General features: G+C 38.6%; 2 protein-coding genes across 2 annotated transcripts; both read left to right on the top strand.

Annotated features, from left to right (window-relative positions):
- Nucleotides 1-1,092: 1,092 nt before the first annotated feature.
- LOC111342602 (uncharacterized) lies at nucleotides 1,093-14,178 on the top strand. The gene is made up of 11 exons (XM_022949698.2): nucleotides 1,093-1,653; nucleotides 4,099-4,281; nucleotides 6,524-6,679; nucleotides 7,172-7,449; nucleotides 8,845-8,971; nucleotides 9,380-9,532; nucleotides 9,873-9,973; nucleotides 10,077-10,168; nucleotides 10,541-10,580; nucleotides 10,730-10,779; nucleotides 10,982-14,178. The coding sequence occupies exons 1-11, from the start codon at nucleotides 1,423-1,425 to the stop codon at nucleotides 13,228-13,230; spliced, it is 3,660 nt and encodes a 1,219-aa protein (XP_022805433.2). The 5' UTR covers nucleotides 1,093-1,422; the 3' UTR covers nucleotides 13,231-14,178.
- A 3,136-nt stretch (nucleotides 14,179-17,314) lies between these two features.
- Nucleotides 17,315-23,319, top strand: LOC111342601 (uncharacterized). Its single transcript, XM_022949697.2, has 5 exons — nucleotides 17,315-17,952; nucleotides 19,625-20,266; nucleotides 20,444-20,983; nucleotides 21,314-21,627; nucleotides 22,410-23,319. Exons 1-5 carry the CDS (start codon nucleotides 17,754-17,756, stop codon nucleotides 22,548-22,550), a joined length of 1,836 nt encoding a protein of 611 aa, XP_022805432.2. The 5' UTR covers nucleotides 17,315-17,753; the 3' UTR covers nucleotides 22,551-23,319.
- The last annotated feature ends 3,153 nt before the right edge of the window (nucleotides 23,320-26,472 follow it).

Genomic DNA, 26,472 nt, shown 5'->3' with positions numbered 1-26,472 from the left:
GCGCTGACAATAACAATGACAATAACGATGGCAATGACAGATAATTGGCACAATGGTTTATAATTGGGGTTCTGTGCCGGTTAACATCTTCTAAGCCACAGCCGGAAACTGCTTTCAGCAGGAACGAATGACTTGTACAATGGATTTTATCCCTTTTCAAATTTATTTGCTTCTCGCATTCGTGGCAGATTCTGCGTTTCAATGTACAAAAGTATTCTAAAGGAGTATGGTATTGGTTGGAGGTTTTGACGAAAAGTTAAGCCGACATAAGTCATTAACGAAAAAAAATAAATAAATAGATATATATATATAAAAAAAAAAAAAAAAAGAAAAAAGAAAGAAAATCGGTGCGTGTTGCGGTTTCAAACTCCGGATCCTTTGGGTTTACGTACAGTCGTTCACGAAGGCAGACTCATCTCGTATAACAAAGCCGCTGCTAAATTTAAATATGGAATTACGTAAGAAAATAAATAAATAAAAAACAGTCGATTTTCCTATTTGAAGTATACCATCCTGTGTTAAGACCCAACTGTGGTTATGAGTATCTTTAACTCGGTTAGAGGTAGTTTCCCTTTCTTTGTTATTATTCTTTTTTAAGTACGTTGTCATCATCGTGATTATCTGCCGGGTAGGTCATGTAGTAAAATAAAGAAATCTTTAGGTTCAGCTGTTGAAAGGCTTGGAGTTTGAAATTACCAAAGGCCTTAGGCGATATGTCAAACTCTTAATTGATGATTTACGACCTCTGGGTCGGAATAATGTGTACGCACATGCACGGAACTGTGAAACGACCCGACCCTCCCCCGCACTGTTTACATTTGCCTTCTAACGTGCGACTCGTGCGATCGTGTTCCATTTTTAGTAGGCATAGTTTTATTATGATCATCAGTTGTGTTTCTCATGGTATCTTAGTGATGGTCATCAATAAATTATAAGATCGAGATCGTTCTATGTCAGGTGATGCGTGATGGTTATCTCGCACAGCGTGTGAGTACGTGATGATTGTTTTTCTATAAGCGAAATGATTGGCTGACGAAAGGTGTCACACCTCCGTATTAGATGTGTTGAGAGAATTTTTGAACGCCGAGTCTGTGCTGAAAGCTTGTGTAAATCATATTACGTTTTATCCTCGTAGAAAAATGACATCGAGTATACTTCCTTGTAGTGTATATTTTTAGCAGCTATTTTCATCCATGGGAAATTTTATTGGAGGTTAAATTTGTTATGAAACAGGTATTGAGTGATTCATGATAGTGGATTGAGAGCCAGATTCCTACTACTTGCGAATTGCCGCACGAGTTTTACTACAAATTAGTAACCACAGGAATGAATGAAGGCTGAACTCGAGGCGATGGCAACGCGGAATAATAAAATATAGTTTGTCATCGAAAAATTCGACATTGTAAATGAAAACGGTTTAAAATGGATAACACAGAAGAAGCGAAGGTCAAAGCTCTATTACAGGACATTCAGCTAGAACAGTACTACCGGCAGATCCATGGCAAACTACATGTTACTCGTCTGTCGCACTTTGATCACGTAACGGAAGAGGATTTAGACGATCTCGGAATGGCAAAACCAGAACAGAGACGTTTGTTTGAAGCACTAAAGAAAGCGAAGAAGAAATCGTTATTTAGCAGCTTCAGGAGAAAGGTGATTGTCTAAACTCTAGAACTCTCTGTCTGATGTTCAGATGACGAAATTGGCGCGCGTTTCCTTACGTCTGTGATCTTGTTTTGACTTTCTCTAATTCTACGCGTCTGTCGATTTTGTCCTAATTTTTTTAAGTGAGGAAATTTTACTTACACCATGTCTTTCCTTGTTTATATTATAGTTCAATATGAAGTCTATTGGCTAAAAATCACCCTCGACTTAATTTATTGTTATGAGTTGCGTACTCTTGGTGTAATCTGAGAACACACGATCGACATTATCGACGACCGGTAAAACTTGTTCACGAATTAGTTCCACGATCGTATTTCACGCCATTTTAAGGATTTGAACTAAAGTTAAAAGAAATGAATACAAAACTTTATTTAATTTGAGTGGTACAGAACACTTTTATAATGCTGTTAAACGAAAGAAACCATGAAGTCACTAACAGTCCACTTCGAGTACTTGTCCACGTGTGTCTTTTAATTTCTGTCGTCTGGTTTCACAGCGGGGACAGAGCGGAAAAAAAATTCATTTATACTCAAATGACGCTTTTACTACTCTACCAGTGAACGAAAGGAACTGTTTAGTCTTCATTTTCATTTCTTAAACAGTTGAAAACTTACTTATGAATTAAATTTATCTGGGTTTTTTTTTTTCGGTATTTATAATTTCGGTTTTTAGACATAATTTAAATAACCTTTGACTCATCAGAGTTTAGAACTATTGTAAACGAACATTTCAAATATGTCCAGTATTCCCTACAAACCTAATTCCACTGGACTTTTGCCTTTTAATGTCTGTGTTTTAATTCCGTTATAATGCTCAAGAGATAGGTAGTTAAGATTTCAGTGGGACTGTCACTTTTAAGCAAACTCCCTACTACAATTAATTGTAAGAACAACGCCATAAACGGATGTGTGTGAAATCATCTGATCTCAAATGAGATGACTATGTGAAACTGATAAAAAGACGCATATTAGAAACTGTAAACAGAAATTCATGGAAAGTGAATTTAAAAAGCCGATATTTTCATAAATATGTGAAACAATGGTTCCTGTGTCAATTTCCTGCACTGGCAATCATAATTATGGTCGATGTGCCACTCATCTATGAAAATTATATTGTTTATTTGTATATTTTTAATGGTAATGGAATGAGTGGAGTCTAATTCAGACTGTATTCATACAGTCAAATGATTAACAAATTAAAATCCAATGACTGCAAAGCACAAGTTTCAAGGTTGTGGTCTAGCAGTGCCCAGTGGCCCCTGGCACCTTACTTTTGCTCTTGGGTGACTCAGAAATTTTAGTTTTTTCATAACAAAGCTTGATACTAACTTTGGATAGATAGATAGATAGATTACTTTATTTATACACGGTAAATTCCACTCAGTCGTATACAAGCAATATACCTACAAATGTAAAACTTAAAACTATATAATCATTATAAAATATATACAAAATATTTACTTTTCAACTTACTAGCCAAGTGGCTTTTGACATCTTAGATGCTACGACAATGTCAGTTCGTTTACTAGCCAAACTGGCAAGTGGAAACCAAAAATCACCAGCCAAAACTACATTTCTACGAGTCTGTGGCAAGTGGGCTACCATTAGTGTCGAGCCCTGCACAGAAAGCATATGCTGGGCACCCTGGATTTCACAGTTTCAGAGCACTGGGCTCCATTCAATTTTCCTTAGAGCACAACCTTGAGTTTGATTTGTTAGATAAGAACAAGAAGTGCAATTTCAAACAGAGTTGCAATATTGAATAAAATCTTGCATTCTGATTGGCTAATATATGAAGGAAGGTATTTAGCATGGAATCCTAAGTTGAAAAGGAGGCGAAATGATGTTGTATCTACTAGATAACAATTGTCATCAAATTGTAACACCACAATTACTCTAATTTGTTTTTCATTATTTTTATTCAGTTAAGCAATTCAAGGAAATTCCATTACCTGACTCATGAATTCTGCCTTAAATTGCACTTGAAAACTGATGTTACGTGCGATAAGGCAGCTTAAAGTGAATTAAACTTAACTACACATGCTTAACCACCATGTAATATTTCAAAGTTCATTTGATGACAAACAATTTTTAACATGAAACCAAAGACACGATTTCAAACTAGGTTGATTTGAGTTGTGACTCTGTAACAAAGTAAGGTCTGTAAAGACTCTTTAAGGCTCAGTGTGGCCTTTTTTAATGAAATCACCTCTTTATCCCCTCAATGTCTGTAATCTCAATGAATGGTTGTTTCATATGGTACAAAGTCATGGGTAGTTGGCATAATGATAACTAAAGCAATGGATAGTGACACCCACCTCCCTTCATTTTTATGTCGCTGACTGTACAATGTACATGTAGATACACATAATTGTTATAAATTTTACAGCTGATCATACAATAAATAAACTTGCTCATTTTGTGTTCATAATAGAAATCAAAGAAGTCAGAGAGTCAAACAGGATTGCCACCAGAGCGCTCAAGTTGCTATGGAGTTGCTGGCAACTCCTTGACTTGTGTTATCACTGAGCAGTCTATTTCTCTTTATGAAATGCTTGGAAATGGTGCCTTTGGTTATGTCAGGAGAGGATTATGGACGAAGAACTCCCACAAGAAGGTGAACTAAACATTTAACTGCTGGCATATTTATTTAATTTGTAGAATCTGTGTAGAGTGTAGTTTCCAGTATTAATCCCCATTTCAATGGCACTTATTGGTAATGAGGTATTGCCCTTACCTATGGATGAGATGCTGAAATCCTTTGCAAGTTCACCTCCTGCATTACATGTAGGTCAGGTTCCCTGGACAGTGGCACCATGCCATTTGTCACTCTAAGTTTTACCCATTTTGGTCAACACAGCAAGAAAGAAAAAATAAATAGGTGACCAAATTTTCCTTGAAACTTGCTAGTTTTTTTAGATTATTTTTTCATTTCAACTCTTTCTCTTGATTAAGTTCTGCCACGCTAAAGGTCCCCTCTCTTGTTGGAGTTTGTCCATTTGAAGTTCCCTTTGCTGAACTCTTTCCTGCAGTTCTTTTCAGTTGTCTCCTGTTTTTGCCTAGTAATATTTGCCAGAAGTATTTCAAGATCGCAAATACCTTTGTCACCATCAAGCGCGAGAACACTGAACTCCTCCATTTCGTCTTCTAGTCGTTAAGTTTTAGCTTTTCATCCTTAGATGCTTCTCTTAGCTGTTCCAGTAAATCTTTGTAAGATTTGAGATTTCTCACCAACTTGAGAAGTAATTTATTGGCTTTGACCTTTTGACCTTTGACCTCACTTTCATCCAGGGTAACTTGTCATTGGAGGAAGGTTTGAATTTGTTCGATTCTCTCCTTCAATCACTTCCTGGTCAGACCTAAACATTGAGGAATACATCCACTCGTATTCCATATTTAAAAGGTTTACAACCTCGGTAACCTCACTCTGCTACTACTCTTTGCCAAGGATGCAGTCACATTTATGTTTAAACTCTAAATAAATTATTTACAATTCCACAACAAAGTTAAAGAAAAAATTGTCCCTGTTCAAAGTTTCGCCTTCACTCAAAACAGGTTTCTCAGTCCCAGTGAACAACACCTAAATGTAAAACATTACATGCATGAAAGTGTATTAATACTTTGTTTCTTGAATATTGAGTGACATATATGTATGCTTGAGATCCTCCCATTTACAGTTGAAACTAACCTTTTGCCTTTCTACCACATGCGATCCCTCAAACCAAGTGAGCAAATTGAATATCTAAATCAAAGCATAAGTTCTGATATTGGTTGTTTTTCAGTAATGTCACATAACATCAAGCACTTCCATTGATCATTTGCTCATTACAGCTAAAACTGTTGAATTGTGATTGATAAGGATAAAGGAAACTTCAGTGTGGTTTGAAATGAGAGAAAAAGATGTAACTACTGATTACAGCAGCAATCTGACGATAAAACCTTATTCTAAGAACATGTATGCACAAGCAAGGCTAAATTTCTCGAACATTGAAACAAGGACTCTGAGATTCTAACTTCCATTGTTAGATTCATAAGTGAAAAATACATGCAAGCCTCATGTAATGGACAAAGCAATTTTTAATTGAGTCGAATTAGGTGCAGACTGTGTGTAGTTTAAGGTGCGTGTAATAGTTCGTGTAAAATTTTATGTCAGTAATACTATGTAAAACATGCATGTAATTTGCACATAAATCCGCCATCTTGCGTGGGCGCAGGTGCTGCTGTTCCTGTGGCCTGTACTGTTAGAAGCCAGGCCTCTGAGCCTACAGCCAGGCCTCTAGCTAGTTCCTGGATTCTACAGTTCAAACTTGTGGACCTCAGCAACACCCTTTCTTGAGTCATTTTATAATTTAATTTTTTTAAAAATGTTGAGCTTGGAGCCCTGTCCTGTAATAGCAATCTCAACTGGAAAGAGGTACTGTGTGAATTAAATAATTGAATTTAGAACACAGCAAAGTGTTTCAAACATACCTTCACATGGTACATGAAAAGAGTGTGTTTGCTGTTATCCTTTTTCTTATCAACTTTTTTGACCACAATTGGTAGTAATTTTGCAATTTGTTTAAGCCGATTTGCTTAAGAGTACAGACAACACTGCTAGCATCATTGTGTCACCCAATGGTCACGCACTGAAAGAATTGTTTTATTTGACATTGATATTGCGTTGAAACGTGCCCTGTTTGGCTGTGCCTTGGGAGTCCACAACATTTTGACCATTGTAGTCAGGAATATTGCTGTTGATAAGAGTACAGACCATGCTGAACCACTGTTGATTTGTTAAATTTTTTTTCAATTATTAAATTTTTTTGGTTTGGTTAGTGTCATTCATAATTCCCTCTTGAATGTTTATTTAATATTAGGTTGATGTTGCTGTGAAGTGTCTGAAGGCATACAATGACCAGGCTTTCCAACAAATGCAGATGGAGTTCATCAAGGAAGCTAATGCCATGAGTCTGCTGGATCATCCACATCTTATCAGACTCCATGGAGTTGTTCTTTCTGCACCAATGATGTTGGTAGGCTCGACTATTACATGTACTTGATATGCATTCCAGATGCAGCTTACAATTTACATGTATGAATACCAAACATAAATTTCACCCTTGATTAAAAAAATAAATATAATTTTATGTTCTTTTTTTACATTGGTTGATGTTCATGTTCAGTAACAACAAAGAATAACTCTGAACCGTGGATGCATGACAAATAATGATAATGATGAAGAAATGACAATACATGTTGCAACGATAGCAAAATTCAAAGCAATAAAACACACACACACACACGCACACAAATAAAACTAACCAAAGAAAAGCAACAAACAAGACATAAAAAGAGAACAAAGTAAACAAACAAACAAACAACAAATAGTCTAGGTTGCACTGCATATCTTCATTCTCTGTAGCATTTTAAGGAATTTAGTTGTACTCATAACTGCTGTTGTACATATCTTGTACTAGTCTTCCAGTGAGACTCATGTTGTTTTGGTTTAACTCTAAATGCAACAGGTCACAGAGCTGGCTCCACTTGGCTGCTTATTAGCACGGCTTAGGGATGAACCTCATAACTTTACTATCAGTGGTTTGAGTGATTTTGTGGTCCAGATTGCTTCAGGGATGGCTTATCTTGAGTCTCATAGGTTTGTTCATCGTGATCTGGCAGCCCGCAATCTTTTGCTGGAGTCATATGAGAAAGTGAAGGTTGGAGATTTTGGAATGATGCGTGTCCTCTCTGATGATGACGACCACTACACAATGCATCCCAGTGGCAAAATTCCTTTTGCATGGTAAGTGTTACTAATACTCATTACTTTTAATTACTTCTTCAGGAGCACTCAAACATCAATATGAATATCTTCCACATGTTTTTCTGCATATTGCTTGTGGTGTAAAAAGGAGAATTATTTGTCAAACTATCAAGAGCCTGTTTAATTAGTGATCATTTCGTTTCTTCTCATCACCTCATGTTTGACCGTTAGGTGATTAAACAAATTCTCCTTGTCAGCGGCGCAGGAAATCTATAGAGAATAGCATGGAGAATATGCACCCATAGGGTGTAAGGGGTAAAGCCTGTTTACAGTAGTGCTGAGTTTAAGGTTTTATTGTTTTTACTAGTGGATATTGGAAGCATTGGAAATATGAGCAAATTTTGTGGCTTTAGCGTGGCCTTAAAAGCCTAGGAAGAGCATGCATCATGTAAGGAGAAATTAGCTGGCAATCACCTATTATGTAAAGATGAAATAAACAATTTTTAAAAATCGAGTTTCCAGATGGGATTTGAACCCACGACCCTCCGTGATCTAGTCGGATGCTCTAACCACTGAGCTACAGGAGACTCTATGGTGAGCAAGGGTCAATTAGTGGGTATTGACTGGAACCGCATCACGCGGCTACACAGCCAAACATCAGCTAGCGCATAGAAGCTCACTAACAGCATCACGCTGTCACATTAAAGCATCACATGCATTAAAGCATCACATGCAGCCAACCAGCCTCCAAAGTGAGCATGTAAAGATGAAATAAACAATTTTTAAAAATCGAGTTTCCAGATGGGATTTGAACCCAGATGGGACTGGAACCGCATCACGCGGCTACACAGCCGCATCACGCGGCTGTGTAGCCGCGTGATGCGGTTCCAGTCAATACCCACTAATTGACCCTTGCTCACCATAGAGTCTCCTGTAGCTCAGTGGTTAGAGCATCCGACTAGATCACGGAGGGTCGTGGGTTCAAATCCCATCTGGAAACTCGATTTTTAAAAATTGTTTATTTCATCTTTACATGCTCACTTTGGAGGCTGGTTGGCTGCATGTGATGCTTTAATGCATGTGATGCTTTAATGTGACAGCGTGATGCTGTTAGTGAGCTTCTATGCGCTAGCTGATGTTTGGCTGTGTAGCCGCGTGATGCGGTTCCAGTCAATACCTACTAATTGACCCTTGCTCACCATAGAGTCTCCTGTAGCTCAGTGGTTAGAGCATCCGACTAGATCACGGAGGGTCGTGGGTTCAAATCCCATCTGGAAACTCGATTTTTAAAAATCACCTATTAAAGGGTTAAAATGTTAACACCAAACGATCAGTTAATTGATACAGTCAAGAAGGATAAGTTATCCAAGATGTGAAGCGTTGCATTTTGTTGTGGTAAAAGTTTACTTCAAGATTGTGATTTTCTTGCGTTAGGTGTCCGCAAGAGGTTCTCAAATTCCGCAAGTTTTCCCATGCTTCTGATGTTTGGGCCTTTGGTATCACTGTGTTAGAATTATTCTCATATGGAATAGAACCATGGCCAGGACTTAATGGGGCTGAGGTGAGTGAACCATCTGAGCACGCAGTTAAAATACTTAAGATTTGTTTGTGCATGATGTTTGCATGCACTGAAGAGCATTCTTATCTTTGCAGTCTACATACACACCTTCCAGAATAATTGAATGATTTCTCATGACCTTGAATGTAGGACTTATGACTATTTTCAATGAGGTAAAAAGTCCAGATGGTTTAAAGGCGTGGTTAGTGTGATCTTGGAATGCCCATGAACCCCTCCCCCCCCCATTTATTTACTTATTAATTTTTATTCCCATCAACTCTCTTCTAATGGAAAGGTCTGTGACATCATTCCCTTTCCCCCACCCCCTGCCCCCCTTCTTGAAAGTTGTCCATGTACATGCACTTAACTTTAGTCCTTTACCTGAAATGTACATTGTACATTCAAATTCAGATATTGGACAAAGTGGACTTGCCATCATGTGAAAGACCCAAGAGACCTGAACACTGCCCTCCAGAAATCTACAATATTTTGGTGTTACTCTGCTGGTCGCATGAGCCTCACCAGCGAGCAAGGTTCAATATGCTCAAGAAACTAGTCGACGAGGTGAGCACCAAACTTCTATATGTACCACTGTCAGTAACTTCTCAGTAACTAAATTTTTTGCTGTACATGTTTCTTTTGAGCAAGCTCAATTCTCTATTTTTTTTCCTTGGTCCCTGGGGCCTCTCTGTGATGTCTCCCTGGATCTGATTTCTCTCTTGTGGTGAACAATAACATTTCGTGCTACCATTAATAATGTGTACATCCCGTAATCGTATTTTCAAGTGAATTGTAAATGTATTAACACTTGAACCACAAAATACAGAAATGATTGTATTCACTTTATTTAATCATTTGTTTTTTTTTTTTTTTTTTTTGTTTTTGTTTTTTTTTTTTTTTTAAGGCCCACCCCATTAATGTTGCTGCAGTGCTCCCTTATGAGAGCAAGGGCCAACAAAATCTGAGCTTTCAGAAAGGCGACATTATCACGCTTCTTGAAGCCAGGTAGGGTGATGAAAAGTAATAAACAAAGACTGAATCATTCGAAAATACATTATGCATTTAAGTGCACCGATTGCTGAGTTTATAATTCTCTTTGTCTTTGCAGTCCCGATGTTTCTTGGTGGAAAGGACAAAACATGCGAACTAGAAAAGTCGGGATGTTTCCGTCAGAATTGGTAGAAAGTGGAATGCGTCGAGGTACAATGTCACTGAAGAGCACATCTGTTTAGACTAATGTGTTCATTACTCTTCTAGGCCCTTTTTTCAAAGGGCAGATAACGTTATCGGAAGGATAAATTGCTATTCAGCGGACAAGTGTTTAAAAAACGTACCGCGCTATCCGCCGGATAACTATTTATCCAGTGCATAGTGGTATCACCCTTGGAAAAATCGGGTGCTGATTTTAATTTTAATACTGTTTATTTATCTCGCCTCAATGTGTATAATTCTGCCTCGTGTCTCGAAAACATGCTTCTTGTAAACAACCATTAAAAAATAAGTAAATAAATAAAAAAGAAGTGGAATAAATTATTTTACTGAAGGTTAATTCCATTTCCTGTTTGTTTTCAGCCGTTTTACCAGTAAATACCAGAACGTCTCCAAAACCGAGGTGATTTTTTTTTATTTATTTATTTTTTTGTTATACAACGCCTTTTTGGGGTTTACACGAGCACAGTATTAGCCCCTCTCTTATCTTTTGGTTGAGTTAACCTTGAACTTCCTGCGAAATGTAAGCGTTTGTCATCCTTTCTTTCTCAGGAGTAATACTAAGAAGCGAAGTAAACAGTGTAATCAGCTACCAAACTGTGGTAAGATTCCTTCCGTTATGCGAATTTTCCTTTTTTGGCTTTTGTGTATTATTTTGTTCTTGCGCAAATGGCGTGTGTGTTTCCTTTGTTCGAGAAGCATGTTATACTGTATCTTTACTTGTCATGAAAGACAGTAGGGAACGGTACAAACCACATATGACATCCTTCAGACTTTGATTTCTGTAACTCGTTTATTCTTTAGACTGCGGTAGTGAGCACATCTACGAGACTCCCATCTTCATATATTCGTCTGATTCGTTTAAGACCGGCAGCAGTGTTGGTACTACCTTCTCTGGTCGATCTGTTGAAAGCGACCTGGCCTCCCTCACAGACGTTGATAGCGGATATTCTTCCTATTCATTTGGCGAGAACAGCTCATTGCAACGAAAAACAAAGGTCTCGGCTTTTTATGAAAATGCAAGCATCAGAAAGCAAGATACCCAGGATACCTCGCATGAGCTGATGTCACCTGCAAGTGGACCAGTGTCCAGCCCTATTCCCATTCCAAGACAGAGTAGAGGGGAATTACGATTTGCAAGGCGGCAAAATGACACATCTTCCACTCCTCTATCAAGCACTGGCCAGAAATACCCTTTTGACTTAAACTTTCCTAGCCCACAGCTATCTGGCAGCGAAACCGTAGCTCCCTCTCCTGACCCACCAAAGACTTCAGCGTCACTCCCAATCAGCCCAGTAACGGAACTGCAAGAAAATTCTCCGAGGCTCTCCAAGACGGTCTCACCACTACCAAGTAAGAAATCTCATCGAGATTCTGGAATAGAAGAGACAATTGCTCTAGAAATGCTGACAGTTTTGAAAGGAGCTGGAGAAAATGAGTCATGTGTTCGTCCTCTGACCAAAGAAGATGAAGAAGAGAGCATTTATGAAGAATTAATTGGGCCGTTTGTAGCCGTTCCATCAAATCCCAAAGGATCAGGTGTGACAATTGCTTCCTCCGGCAAACCATTGACGGCGCACAAGAAACATTCATACGAGAACTATGCTTTACCTTTGAAACAAGAACGTAGTTCAAGACAAGACCTTGCGAAAGATCAAAGCAGTAACGATGCAGATGGAAGCAGATATAATTCAGCCTATGGAGTGCAAAGTGACCAAAAGCTTCGAGATAACAGATCCTACACTCGGCCCACACAACAGAATTACGATAACCACAAACTAAACGGTGCTGGTGTGGTATCATCAGATGAAGGTTGCTATGACAACCACAAGCTTAGAAATTCCTCAAACGCCACTCGGCAACCTACTGACGCCTGCCACGATAAGTTGAGGATCAATGGCAAGGAAAGTAAGTCTGCAATGAGTGAGCTTTTGAAGGAACATCAGAGGCCTCAAAGTCTTAAACCTTGTTACGAGAACGTCGAGCTACAAACTGGTAAACATAAAGTTAATAATGGAATGCCCTCACAAAAATCTGCAACTAGTGAGGAAAGGTGCAATAATTCTTCACTCACCTCACAACAAATGAGCTACATGTACGAATGTATGACTCCAAAATCGTTACAAAAAGAAGATCTCACGCAGGACTGTAAAAAGCAGGGAACTACTGACAGCATATACGAGAACTGTGAAATTTTTGACAACACGACAGCCAAGTTCGAGATGGAAGTTGGAGGCATGATAATCCCAAGATCAAAGCAACAAAATGACAGCAATTCACGAAAACTTTGCTATTCTTTGCCCACAAATTGCCACTGTGTCGGGGTCGTTCCCGGTGATCCCCAAGGGTTATTACATATGATCCTTGAAAAACGTAGCCAACCGTTGCTGACCAGAGTGGGGAGTGCTGATGCTATACGTATTAATGCCTGGAAGGACTATCCTCTCTCTACCGGCGACCTCAGGGACAGCAGAGACCATTTGGACCTCCAAGGTCATCCTGTTCCACCTCTGCGCTGGAAACGATTGGCCCGCATGAGGAGGACTCTGTCGTTTACGTGCTGCTCCAATAATCAGTGGGAAATTACTGTCAGCCCTGAGCTTGCTTCTGTAATGAGCAAAAGACTGAAAGAAACAGTAGTGTGTTCGAGAAAAGGTGCAAGCTCAGTGAATGGACATCATTCCGAAGCACTGGAGACTGGTAAATCATGTCTGCCTCCGCGAGCTGACCAAAAATATGAAGCAATCACGAAGGTTCGCAATTCCTATAATAACGCTTACGAAAATGTCTTACCGCGTGAGAGTCTTTCAGAGGAAACATCCCCTCCCGAGCTTCCACCAAAGCTACAACGATCAAACAAGAAAGCTTCCCTCATCAGCACAACACGGATAACAAAAGCATTGCATTATGAAAATGTCAATGTGGTAAATGGCTTTGGTGCCGTGTCGCAAATAGAAGATGATTCCTCTCCGCCACCGCTTCCAAGGAAACTATCTAAGACAAACCCGACCCCTATCATACCACGCCGAGTGGATCTGGAACAACAGGGTTAGGAAATGTTTGCTGGAAGAACATCTGAACTGTATATTGAAGGAAAAGGGAACTGTGTTTCCCAAAAGCCCAAACGATGATCTCTCACACCAGGATGATCTGAGACAACAGAGTCAAAAAAAAGAATTCTCCTCGAAGCTTATCTGTAGCGTTTATCGGATGAAAGGAGCTTCGTCTTACCCGAAATCCCTAACGATGAACCTTCACGCCGTGTTTACTGGACCAACATCAACAGGGGAAGCCCATGTTAATTAGTGTACATTGTTTGGCCACTTTGGCCATTTGTCTGGATAAATGAAATTACATTTAAAATTGTTTTAAGGCATGTACACCAGCTAATTGAGATTTTTAGAAAATTTTACTTTTAATTCCCTTAATTTTATTATGATTTTTTCATAACTCCATAATGTACAGTAGTCAGTGTGATAAACAGATGTGAAATAGTTCTGTCTTGCCGTTCAAAGGGCAAGACAGTCAATGAATTTATGTCAATATCTTTAGAGACTGGGTCTCTTAAATTTTAGTAGTTGATTATTCAACAATTTTGGTGGCTGGAAATCGCTATGTTTGCCACCAATCATAGAAGAATTAGTGTTTAAGTGTGATTTTGTATTTTTTGTCTTTTTTTGAAAGTTTCACACTTGCAACTCACTTATAGCATGACTTCCATGGTATATGGACTCTTCTAGGTCAAAATGTAAAAAGCTGCAAAGAATAAGCGTCTTCGCATATGCTGAGAAACGCATCAACAGTAATTCAGCTGGCAGGCTCTTACGGTTAATACTATTGAAAAGAATGTACAAGTGTCGACCGAGGAGATTAAAATTAGGTGAACAATTTTCTTGTCGTCAGTGGCTGCAAATCGCCTATAGCAAAATAATTAGTACTTAATATTTGAAATAGTAGAAAATAAGTTGGCGAGGGAATGCAAAATAAAATATGAATACGGATGAATAGAAATTTTTTTTTTTACTTTGAGTTAAATGCCTTATTTCCATCAAAAGTTGAGTTGTGTGTGAAGCCCACCTGCAGTTGCACCAGCAAATACCCTATAGACGGTTGAAAACTTGAATGACAAAAGATCACCCATTGAGAGGACCGGAATGCTATTTACACACTTCTATTATTTAATCAGTCTATGCGTTTATTATCCGGGGGGGGGGGGGGTCCCAACTTCGATGATATGATACCTTCGGCACATTGGATTTTGCACGAATTGTTAAATTCGTTTTAAAACATTAGTATCCGATTTTTGACACTTGTGGCCGATTTTAGACACTTTTAGGCGCCTTTGTCCGTTGTGTCCTATTTTAGACATTAAAAGCTTTTATTATCCTAGGGATATCCAACGTTAATGATTTTGGTGCCTTCGGTGCTTCGTATCAGTGTACGATTCTGCTGTGCGATTTCAGATCGGCAGTGTCCGATTTTTGACAAGAGCCTTCAATTTTTGCTGCGCAGCGAGCGAGCGAGCGAGCAGCATCATGATCAGGATTTTAAAAGAGTATAGGGGATGCGAATTCTTGAATTTATAACTTTTTACCAGAATGCATCGTAGCATTTAACCGGAGTGTACTGCGCCACGATTGTTGTATCACGAGTATTGTGTATTGCGTTACCTAGCGTTACTACTGAAAGGACATTTCCTATATGTACTCAATTGTGTTGTAAATCCACTTTCCTAAGTAAAGGCGAATTAACTAGTCACTAGTACTGAATGGTAAATCTACAATCTTGAGCACTGAATGAAGGACAATTGAACTAGATCAATGAAAGGAGTCACTTGATCTATGAATAACTCTACCTTGCGTAAGGTGACACGCCGTTACGCCGGAAAGCAAAAGAAGTGTTGATAGGCCATTCGCTAGTGCTTTTAAATCTTCTGCCCTCAAAGCCAAGCTCTTATCAGGATATCTCTTAAACTTTCCTTTGCGATTTAGAAACATGGATTAGTTTTAAGATGTCATTTCCACATCTGCATGTTCTTGAGGTTTGGCAAAGCCGGATGGGATTGTGTTATAAAAGGCAATACTTTTCTTCTGTGCGCGCACTAATTTCTTTGTTTTTTAGTATACTTCCTCTCCCGCAGAAAATAACTTCCGAGATATGTTTGTCAAAGTAATTCTTGGAATGCGCAGGTAGATGATTCACTGCTTAAAATATATCACTATCAACAGAATATGCCACAGCATTACTATTTTTTAGATTTCCTAGTGTACATAGGTGTCCGATTTTAGACATTAGTGTCCGATGTTACACATTAGTGTCAGTTTTAAGTGAGCAGCGTCCGATTTAAGAGCCCAATGTCCGATTAAAGGCATCAGTGTATGATTTTAGACAATATTTTCTGATTTCAGACACAGTGGACGGTTTTAGATATTAGTATCGATATTACATACTAGTGTCCAATCTAGGACACTAGCGCCCGATTTCTGGCACTTGTGTCCGGTATTACATACAAGTGTCCGATTTAAGACACTAGTTTCTAAAACTATACAATAGTGTCCGATGTGAGATACAAATGTCTGATGTTACACATTTGTGTCCGATCCAAGGGACCAGTGTTCGTACTAATCATAATAAGATCCCTTGGCAGGGCCTCTGAGTCCAATCCACACCTAAAGGGCCGACAAAATCCAAGAAAAGGGCCTTTGAACGATCAATTAGTAGCGCCTAATATAAGATGGGAAATTAATTATAGCAAATTCTGTTTTTCAAATGAAATTCCTTTCTTTTATTCAAACCATGGGGTGCCAAAGAGAACAACTGAGCACTCCAATAAGCCTCTTTTGTGATTAAAAGCCTATCGATCTCTGCATAGCCACTAGGGGCCTGTACCTGATAAATACATTGGAACGAAAAATCGTCCAGGGTGTGTGGGGTTGATTAGTATCATTTAAGAGCCCCTCCAGGGATTTTGTTGCTAATTTGCCCTTTCGGGCTCAAAAGGCCTTGTTTTGGGATTTTGTTACGGTTTACAGTTGTGGTAAAAAGTGGGCCTTCCCTTTTTTAATGCTCGCCGCATTGCTTCTATGCAATTGATTACGCCACTTGTTAACATATTTAGTATTCTTATCTCTTAGTTTTTAGGGTTTGTTTCTTGTATTTTGTCTATTGCTTTCTTTGTAATTAGGTTTTTTGTTTATTAGCACCAGTTCATTAGTCGTTATCTGTAATTACGTAATCACTAGCACTCCGATCCTATTTAATGCTCTTTTTTAATTTCAAAAGTTGTAAATAGCTGAAGAAGGTCTCTGACCGAAAGGTTTTTTATTAAAATTTTTTATATTTTTTTACGTCAGAAGTTGTCCATCCTTGCGATTTTTTAAACTTTCTATACAGATGTCACGGTAATGAATGACTTCCCAAGGAACAGAACATTGTTCTACAATGGAACAGAACTGTTCCATTGTAGAATTTAGCGCTTCTTTGATTGTATTGATCGATTATAATTCGTTTTTCTTCCTGGTAAACTTCATGGAGTTCTTTTCAATTCCCCTTTGTACTCGGAAAGGAACTTGCTGATAACAAGGAAATAAAATGAAGAGGAAATGAATTTTGAAAGCTTAGAGATATTTTAAAAACAATTTTGTTCGTGAAATTTGAACCGTGTCAGAGCTAGTGGAACATTTTAAAATATGAAATTATCTGAGCGTCTTTAGTGAGCGTACAGCAATCCAGTGAGAAAAAAAAAAGCAACAAAAACGTCAAAACAACACGGATGCGTGTTTTATCGATACAAAGACTGAAACAGACTAAGATCATTACCACCCGAACTAGTTCATTCAAAACGATAATTGTAACGAGTTTAATCTAGAGACACTTGGAGATGAGGCTTTCGAAACACTTTCCTTGAAAATCGACAACAGATTCATACCATTTTCATGACTTTCTTTGTATTTGTGCTTTAATAGCGTATTATCTTAAGAAGCCTTACGACTGAAATGTCTCAGTTTACTTTCAAAGGTCAAATAACGTGAGAGAGGAAGACCCTAAACATGTCAGGTTATTCAGTTGGTGCTGTTTTTGAATCAGATCAAAAGACGTAATCTTTATCAAGGCAGAAAGGGTCATTGCGAATAAGGTCGGATTGCGTTCCTAAACCGGCCGTGTTGGTAAGCTAGGGTTTATGATATCTAAGAATTTGTGAATCGTGACTCAGAAAACTGTCTGCTAATTGTATGCAACTGTTACCAGCGTAAGCGACTCCGATAATTAGCATGAAACATTTCCGTTTTGTCAGAGTATCTTTAGGAGCTAATTCCGCTGTTTCACTGCAGAGTCTTGTGTCTCTTTGATTGCGCTGTTTGATTATTATTTGCCTTCCTGGTTCATATCGTCGAGTTTTCACGCTTGTCGCTTGCACTGAAGGAAGTTGCCTCTAAACAAAACCTAGGAGGAAATTGATGCCGAGAACAATGAGAAAAAAAAGAGTGGTATCAAATTTGTGCTGTATCAGAGCGAACGGAACATAAACAGGATATAAATAAGTGGTTTTGACCACCTGCGTCATCCAGTTTTCGTGATGTCTCGTAAAGAACATTCTTCTCCGGTAAGCCCCGGCACAGTTCTGTCTGTTTTTTGTTTGCTTCTTTGCTCTACCGGATTCATTCGAATTGAGACCATATTCAAAGATTACGAACAAAGGTTGAAGACTCTGGAAGAAGTTATGCCCCACTATCAGTTAAAACGAGCAAAGACGGATTTAGCTTCGACCAAGGAGGGTAATGAAAACCGTTCTGTGTTGCATGAGATGGTTACATGCATACATTAACATACATTAACACACATTTACCTACATTTTTTAATTATTTTGATACAATTTTACAAGTTGTCATGCCCTTACAAGTAGCTTGAGCCATACTCAAGGTGGATCGCATGTTAGAAGTGAAACTCTTAAGGTGGCTGAACATAGTTTTTGCGCGCGCTTTTGCTGATGCAACTCAGTACGCGCACAGGGATTGCAGAAAAACAAACATGCCGTCAATAGAGCGGTCATTTTATTTACTCAACACGCACCCGCACTATCTGTCCTACATTTTTCTCTACAGTTGGCGCAGTGTATTGAAGGCTTTAATCTTTCATTACAAAGATATGTTAGAAAAGTTAACGATGCAAAGAGCCTAGCAATTCTCAGCTTTTTCGTCGTTACCGAAAGAACCTAGTTAAATGCAGCGCACACGTAGTAAGTAAAAAAGAATGGAAAATTGCTTTCTCGGAAATATGCCTATTTCTTGAGAACCAATCATTAGAATTTCACGAAATTTGGCACGAAAGTACTTTAGGAAATAAGTAACTGGGGTATTGAAAAAGTGAACCTTCAACAAGGGATGATTAAAGATCTCTCTGTTAAATTGTTTGTAAAATGTTGTTAACTTGTGAGTATCGATACAAGCTCGTTGCATGCAAATTATAAAGAAAATCTAATGACCAGATTTTGTACAAAGAAACAAAACCGGTTCTAATTGCCTGTTTATATCTATTCATGTCGCCAAGGCAACGGCACATACGTCAGCTTAACTATCAAAAAAACAAAGTTTGTGTTGTCAACTTGCTTGCTGCCAGTTTTGGCGACCGAGAGATCAAGGGTTTTAGAGAAAATGGTGAAAGAAACAAAGGTATCAAAAACTGTGTTCAGCCACCTTAAAAAGATGTCAACAACTTACTTATAATCTAATAAAATTGTTAACAGGACAACTTCAATCACGTCAATTATAAGTTATTCGGTGAATAACGTTACTTGGAGAGGCAAATTATTTACGCCAAAATGATACAAGTTTATCTTTCATTTTGATCGTTCGAGGCAAATTCTTATGGTGACTTACCTCCGTTTGTAATAAGTTTAATTTTTAAATGGGATGGGATCTTTAACTTCAACTCTTGATGGACGAAGAAATACTGATTTACCTGCATCTTTGAAAACTAATTTCTCCGTTGAACGAAACGTTCTCGAATCTCTTTTTCGTCGTTATCTAGAGAGAGGCCGCAAATTCCTAGAAACATAGCTGTAGAGCTGCCGAAGAATTCATTCACTTCCTTCTCGACTCGTTTGGTTCCAAATCTGTCGATGAAAACAATATGCTCTTAAGAGATGATATTATTACTTTCGCTTTATGCTTCTACGACATTTTAATACATCGCACGCTTCCCTGGCTTACTTAGATTCAGGAAAACAACATCAGCGTCACCAAAAAAAAAAAAAAATTACAATAACTGAGTACAAGTAATTATAAATAACGTCCCAAATGGAAGGTCAGCTAAATTCATCAATAGCTACAGAAACAGCAACAGCAACAGCAACAGCAACAGCAACAAAAAAATTATATCATAGTAAGACTAGACACAAAAGCCTTAGAAATTGCTGAGTAAACTAACCTTGATTCGTTAAAATTTTAGTTTCTACTAAACACGGCGAGGATGAACTCCATCGATTGAAGCGTGGTATTTCACAACCATCTCCTCTCAATAGCTCGGCTCATGTTAAAGAACTGTTTAGAGATATAATCTCCGCCAATTTAAAGATGTGTCAGTACCAAGGGCAATTAAATGTTTGCCCACGAGGCCGGCCGGGACCTCCAGGGAGAGCTGGACCCAAAGGTGATAAAGGAACAAAAGGCTCTCGAGGAATTGTAGGACCTCCCGGTCGGAGCGGAAAACAGGGAAAGATGGGACCATCTGGAGTAAGAGGAGAGAAGGGAATTAAAGGCGACATCGGGCCACCCGGTATCCCTGGTATCCCAGGGATTAAAGGTCAACAAGGAGAGTCTATTTCTGTTCCAAAGGTGACAATTTCTCCACCAAAACTAATTGTCAACGAAACCAACACAGCCTCGCTTCTATGCTCTGTTTCTGGAAATCTTGCAGCTCAAATATCTTGGTCAAAAGCTAATGGATCGTTGCCTAGCGACCGCACCAAAGTGACGTCAGATGGGCTGATACAGATCACTGGCGTTGGCTTGGAAGATGCAGGCGAATACAAATGCGAGGCGCGAAATATTCTGGGAAAGGATGAAAAAGCTGCAACACTTGTTGTTCAAAGTAGGCTGTGATCTTTTTTTTTTTACATTTCTATCTTGTTTGTTTGCTGTATGATAATTACACATAAAAGCATATCGCCACATTCGTTTAAATCATTTTAATCCATCATGTTTATAAAGCAGCCGAGCAGGTTGCAATAGTTGAATAGTAGTGATAATCATACGGTTTTTTTTGCAGGTCATCCTAAGGTTTCACTTTCTTCGGGTCCAACCTACGTTGAAATGGGAAAAGATATCACTCTACCAAAATGCCACGTAACAAGCTTCCCACCAGCAGTAATCACGTGGTCTAAATTTAACGGTGGCTTAATGAAATCCAGGACTGTTGCGAAAGATGGACAACTAACCATATTACAAGCTAAAATGGCAGACTTTGGTTTGTACGAATGTACAGCGTCAAATAAGTTAGGACATGACTCAGCTTGGACACACCTGAATGTCTTTCAGCTGCCGCGTTTTACAAAGACACCACCTGCACGGCTTCAAAAACAAAAAAACAAAAAAGTGTCAGTCCCCTGTCAGGCTACTGGTCATTCTAAACCAAAAATCACGTGGTCTAAAGAGGGAGGCAATCTTCCAGTTGGCAGATCACTGGTCAAACATGATGGAACACTTCAAATCTGGGACACAAAGGAGGAAGACTCAGGCACTTACACTTGTACAGCAACGTCTAATGTAATACACACGGCGGTTACTATCATGAATTTGGCTATTGGGAGTAAGTCTGCCCTGTATATTCTATATTCGCGTTTTATATTTTACAACTACCGTTCTCATTGTAACTGTTAGAACCATTATTACTACTAGTGTTATCAATATTATTTTAATATTTTTATCATTATCATTAGTGTTATCATTATCATTATTAATATCATTATCACTATTATTTTATCCTATTGTTATTCTTAAAATCGATCGCAGCCCAATCCCCGCCCGAAGTCTGTGCTGATTAATCAAACGTTTTGGATAACAAAACGAAGCAATAAATGCAGGTTTTATGATACCATACGAATAAACTTTAACTTTTATTCCATTTACCCTCATTTAGAATGTGCGCCTGTCGGTGTGGGGGACAATAATGCAATTCCAGATGCTGCACTGAAAGCAAGCACATTCTATGATAGAAGATATCAGCCATACTACGGCCGACTGCATGAAACCAGGGGACAGGGGGGGTGGTGTCCGAAGACTACATCTGACAGAACAGACTATCTTCAAGTTGATATGGGTACAGTGCGGTCTGTTTGTGCTGTGGCTACACAGGGAGAACGGAGTCTTACAGAATTGACCACCAGCTACAAATTGCACCTATCCACAGACGGTGTAACTTGGACAACTTACAAGGAATCAAAAGCTGAAAAGGTTTGAAAAATACCAGTGAATAAGGAGTTGATTTGATCGGCAGCTATAAATAATGGCTCTAGGACCTAGTGGAGCTCATGTCGGTCTGCGAATTAAACGAGTCATTTACAAAATCGGATCACTACAAGCAAGAGTGTGATATATGCGTTACTGACCAAGCGTGATAGATAGTGGTCGAGTTCTTTTTCTTTTGTATAACCTAACGCTTGCTCAATGAAGGATTCATTTTATAGCAAAAACGTTTCGGTTTAATAAGAATGACTTGTCTGTTTCGAGAGCCGGGAGAGAATGCCAACTGTGTTTGTAATATGATTCCACGAGAGCTGCTTATGTTTTCTTTGTTTTGAGTGTCTTCTGCGGCTTTTGGTACTCCAAAATTAGGAACCTTGTAAGTCGCCTTCACGAAATTTTCTTTCTTCCGCGGGATCAAAGCGGGGAATCCCGAGCCGGAAGGATGGACCCACTACAATCGAAAATTTTTCCAATCGTTTGATCAAAGCCGGATCACGCTTTGCATACTTTTAGTTTGAAGTATGGTCCTTCTCAATAACAAAGGAGTGAGGTTAAAAACGCTTAACTTGAAAACTAGAGTGGAACCAGACTTTTCTTAAAGAGGTCCGCGCCGAAGGCTACACTGATATTTCACTTGCAACATAAGATTTCTCGCCAACATCCATTTACCTTCTATCCTTTCCCAAAGTCTTCTCCCTATAAACTTGCGTTGCGTGTTGGTGAACTATAAGAGTTCCTCGTTATGAATAATGCATCTTTTCCTCTTCCAGGTGTTCCCAGGAAACTCAGACCGAAACACCGTTGTAAAGAATCCACTCATTACTGACGTCAGTGCCAGATACATTCGGTTCTATCCCGTCACGTTTCTAAATTTTCCATGCTTGAGAGTTGAAGTATTCGTGCGAAAATGATGGCAATTTTTACTGATTTTTTTTCCTCTATATCATTGGCCAAAGGAGACAAAGACAAACTGTCGATGCCTAATGCAAAAAACGTATACCAGAAAGAGAGTTCAGATTTCCATTTATCTAAGATGCGTAATAAAGGAAATAAAGTGGGGAAAGGATCAGAGAGATCTGATGCACTTAATCCGTTGTGAAAACCACTTTAGAAGCTTCTCTTATCTAGTACAAAATTGGTTCAAAGTGTTCAAGCCTTGTATACAAATTATCGCTTGGAATTTTTTTTGTTTTAGCTTCAAATCATATAGGGCCTAACTTAGCATAGCTAATCCTCGCTTTGACAGTCTGCATGTTAAAGAAAAGTTTGCAGCAACAATAGCAGAAGGTATACCGCAAAAAACGTAAGATTCTAAAAATAAATATCTAATCACACTGGTAACATATATTTGATGTAAGTTATACTCTGCGTTTTAGAAATCGATACATTCTGAGCATTTTGTATTAGTAATAAGTATATTTTCACTAGCAGTTGTCAGCAATGGTGTCCAGGTACGTTTAGCTCTTAACTAGATCTTTCCGGAAATCATTTTGCAGTCGAGCCAATGCTGACGATTACACAAGCTTGTAAAGGAACAGAAAATGTTATTTAACATACCCTTAGTAGTTAAAGTAAAGGAAGAATAATAATTCAATTCATTAAAAAAGGAGGAAGGAGGTGTCGTCTTTGAGACTGATGCTGCATTTCAAATAAAGTGGAGTGACGTTAGAAACCCTTTAACAGCCAACACAGTTTATTTAAATGGCTTGGATCAGTGATAGTGGTTGCTGACTGTCAATCACGGGTCTTCTGAGTTGGGTACACATAAGAAGAGAAAAAATAACAAGATAGAGAAAAAAGGCCGTTACTGGTGCAAAGAAATGAGTGAAGAAGCACCGTCATCCTATGGCAATATATTGCGGTGATTTTAATACACTTGGCGCACCGTATATATCCGGTAATGATATTAATTGATACAAATTCAAAAAAAATGTCTTTATTAGACTGCAAAGCTACGCCCACTCTAAACGAGCAAGTAGAGTCCAAAATACACGCAGTCAAATCAACATAGAATAATAAGCCATCGGCTACTAAAATTAGGACTGTTCTGGCTTATTGTTTGGGAATTTCTCAGGCCTCTTAGATTACTTTGGAATCCTTATGCGAATCTTGTGAGCGTTGCTTTGTAATGTGCTGCAAGACAACATATTCATTTTTACAATTTGAGTGATGTGTCCTTTACCTATGTAATAGGGCTCAATTCTCGAACGATAATCGTCATCGCTAGACGTGTTTGGGTTTGTCCATGACCTTGCTCAGAATCCTCGACGGAAAATTTTGTTTAGGTCTTAACTCTTGAAGATTTGTTGTTTTTCAATCACTTTGTTGTTCATAAAAAATACCTTGTAAAATTGTTTGGGTTTGCTTTTTAAAAATAAGTTTGCTCTTCTAAGGTCAGTCGTCCCGTAAGCCCAAACATACCTACCGATAGTGTGTTTAAGGGCACGTAATTAGGGCTGAATTGGAAAGCAAGAGACTCAGAGAGTGATACAATGTTCTTGATCACACTCCTGGTGCCTGCGTGACTCGAGCTACTTAACCCCACAGTCCAACAAAATGCAAAGGTAAACTTTTTCCCTTTTCTTTATTCGTATAATTACTTTGTAAGTATGTAGAATTGATCTAGGGCCGCAAGATTTAAAGCGGAATTTTTGCATTACGAAATTAAGCGAATAAGGAAAGGCATTGGAGTCTTACCCCTAGTTCTGTTGAGCAAAGATCTCGCGAAGTTCATGAGCACGTGGGGCCTCATGACGAAAAGTAACATGGAATTGCTCCGTAACTGCAGCACGAAAGTTACATGGTAGTTAGCACTGAAGTGGAGAGCTTTCACCAGAACTTTTTGATGGATGGAAATTCCTCAATATACTTCAAGGTAATTCCTTTGTATGGTTGCATATTTCGTCAATACCAAGACAGAAAAAAAGACATGTACAGTGAACATGTTGATTATCAAGTTCAGTCTTTTGCAAGCTGAACTTCGAAAAATTTGCAGAGGATTCGTTTTAGCCGTCAACCGAACATTCTTAACACATGACAATGGGATAATTCATAGCACATTCGTGACTTTCTTGTTCTGATGATGCTCAGTTTCAACGGAGGATTATCTTGAGTGGAGTACACTGAGAAATCTCATTAACGGCTTAAAGACAGGAAAAAAAAATCTAATAAACATGTCACTTTATTTTTTTACTGTTTGTAAGGGAAATTGGTTTGTATCTGAAAAGGGTAGTCGGTGCACCGTTGGAAAAAAATTAGCACAAATAAAATGTAGATTGCGCATATAACTAGCAATGGTCACCAAGAGACGGAGTTGGCTACATGTAAACAAGCCGGTACTTTACTCGCAACACTGAAAACTGTCCATTGTGTATTTGAACTGGTGATCGCATTAAGCGACTTTAGTTCCACTGCGACAAAAACAAATCTGTACATCGGCAGGATTATTTAAAGCATCTTCTACAGTGGAACTGACCGTTTATATAGGTAATAAGTGGCTAGATTATAAGGGCGCTGATTAATCACCTTTAAGAGTGGTCGTCTGTAAAAATCGAGCAGAGGTGTTGAAAATAAAAAAAAAAAATTGAAATGTTTTCAAACTTTGCCAGAACATAGGTATGAATGGCCTCAGTTACGGAAAAATATCAAAAATGCTGAAAAAAAATTATTTTGGGAGAACGGTGGCATTTTGTGTTTTGGGGGTTCATAACCGTGTTTTCCCGGTGAAATATTGCACCTCAAGAGAACGGCCGAAAAAAAAATTATTTCGCCAGCAATTCGGAAATCACACAACAATTCTAAAACAAGAGATGTTTTTCAAAGGTTCTGAAGTATTTTTTTCCAAGATTCCTTAAAAACCAATTTTTTTACGAGTCTTCTAATTTTCGGGCTACTTAAACTAGAACTACGACTTGTTAGAGCGATTTTTATATAAGCGTATTTGAGCTGAAGAAGCGTATTACGTGACCAACGTGACTTGCACGTCACATTGAGCAAACATCATCAAAACACTCGAATTCCCTCTTATATCATACAAAAACTTCTAAACAGGTCTCCTTCATATTCAATATGCATATCACTTTCTCCTGAAGCCAAAAAGTCCAGATAATCCGGGCAATTTTTGATAGTCTAATATATACAAATTGCTGGTTTATGTTGTTACAATGGCCATATTCGCAACTATTACCAACCCGACAATAACAAAAATTTTGTTAACATCAGAAGGAATTGCCCAGGCTTCAATTACACCTTTAGTAGTGGTTTCCATGCCAAGAGTAAGTACTTTAGCTCGCTATACCATTTTCGAAACATATCATCCATGTTACCATTTCTCGCCACTGCAGTGCGATCGATGGTATGTGATTGCGTTAGACACATGAAGCCGATGAGCGTGGAATGTTTATCTTTGCCCTCCTCTTTCTTGCCTGCCATTATTTGAAATTGCTTCTTTTGCTAAAATGGCGGCATGCAGCTTCTCCGAGCTCGTTGGTGGTTCTTGTATTTCCCGCAAGACCAGTGGAGAAAGTAAATGCATAGTCATAACTAAGTGAAAAAGAGACATCCAAGGTCATCTTAAAGCATCAATGCCATGATGCTCAGCTGGAAAGTGAGATCCTCCTTCTTCTCGCCAGAGCAGGTGAATATCTCATCATTAAAAGTGTCAAGAATGTTTAGCAAAGGCAAATGCTGTATCCCTCTTTGTCTTGTTTTATATTTTGCACTAAGATCAATAAGATATGCTTCGTGCTAAAAACGAAAACGGAGAGCGTCGATTTGCTGTTGGCGAGTTTTTATCACCAAAGCAGATAAAGTCGCATTTCTCAAGGTCAGCAT

This window comes from Stylophora pistillata, chromosome 8 (genome assembly GCF_964205215.1).
Source record: "Stylophora pistillata chromosome 8, jaStyPist1.2, whole genome shotgun sequence".
NCBI lineage: Eukaryota > Metazoa > Cnidaria > Anthozoa > Scleractinia > Pocilloporidae > Stylophora > Stylophora pistillata.
The sequence above is the reverse complement of the archived record's forward strand: the minus strand, read 5'-3'. Positions and strand labels throughout refer to the sequence as shown.

Bases quoted from the DNA above. Each gene is read 5' to 3' on its own strand.
- LOC111342601 (XM_022949697.2), top strand. From the start codon at position 17,754: ATGTCTCGTAAAGAACATTCTTCTCCGGTAAGCCCCGGCACAGTTCTG. The intron at 20,267-20,443 runs GTAGGCTGTGAT...TTTTTTTTGCAG, and splicing joins TGCAACACTTGTTGTTCAAA to GTCATCCTAAGGTTTCACTT. The intron at 21,628-22,409 runs GTTTGAAAAATA...TTCCTCTTCCAG, and splicing joins AGGAATCAAAAGCTGAAAAG to GTGTTCCCAGGAAACTCAGA.
- LOC111342602 (XM_022949698.2), top strand. From the start codon at position 1,423: ATGGATAACACAGAAGAAGCGAAGGTCAAAGCTCTATTACAGGACATT. The intron at 8,972-9,379 runs GTGAGTGAACCA...ATTCAAATTCAG, and splicing joins CAGGACTTAATGGGGCTGAG to ATATTGGACAAAGTGGACTT. The intron at 10,169-10,540 runs GTACAATGTCAC...GTTTGTTTTCAG, and splicing joins AGAAAGTGGAATGCGTCGAG to CCGTTTTACCAGTAAATACC.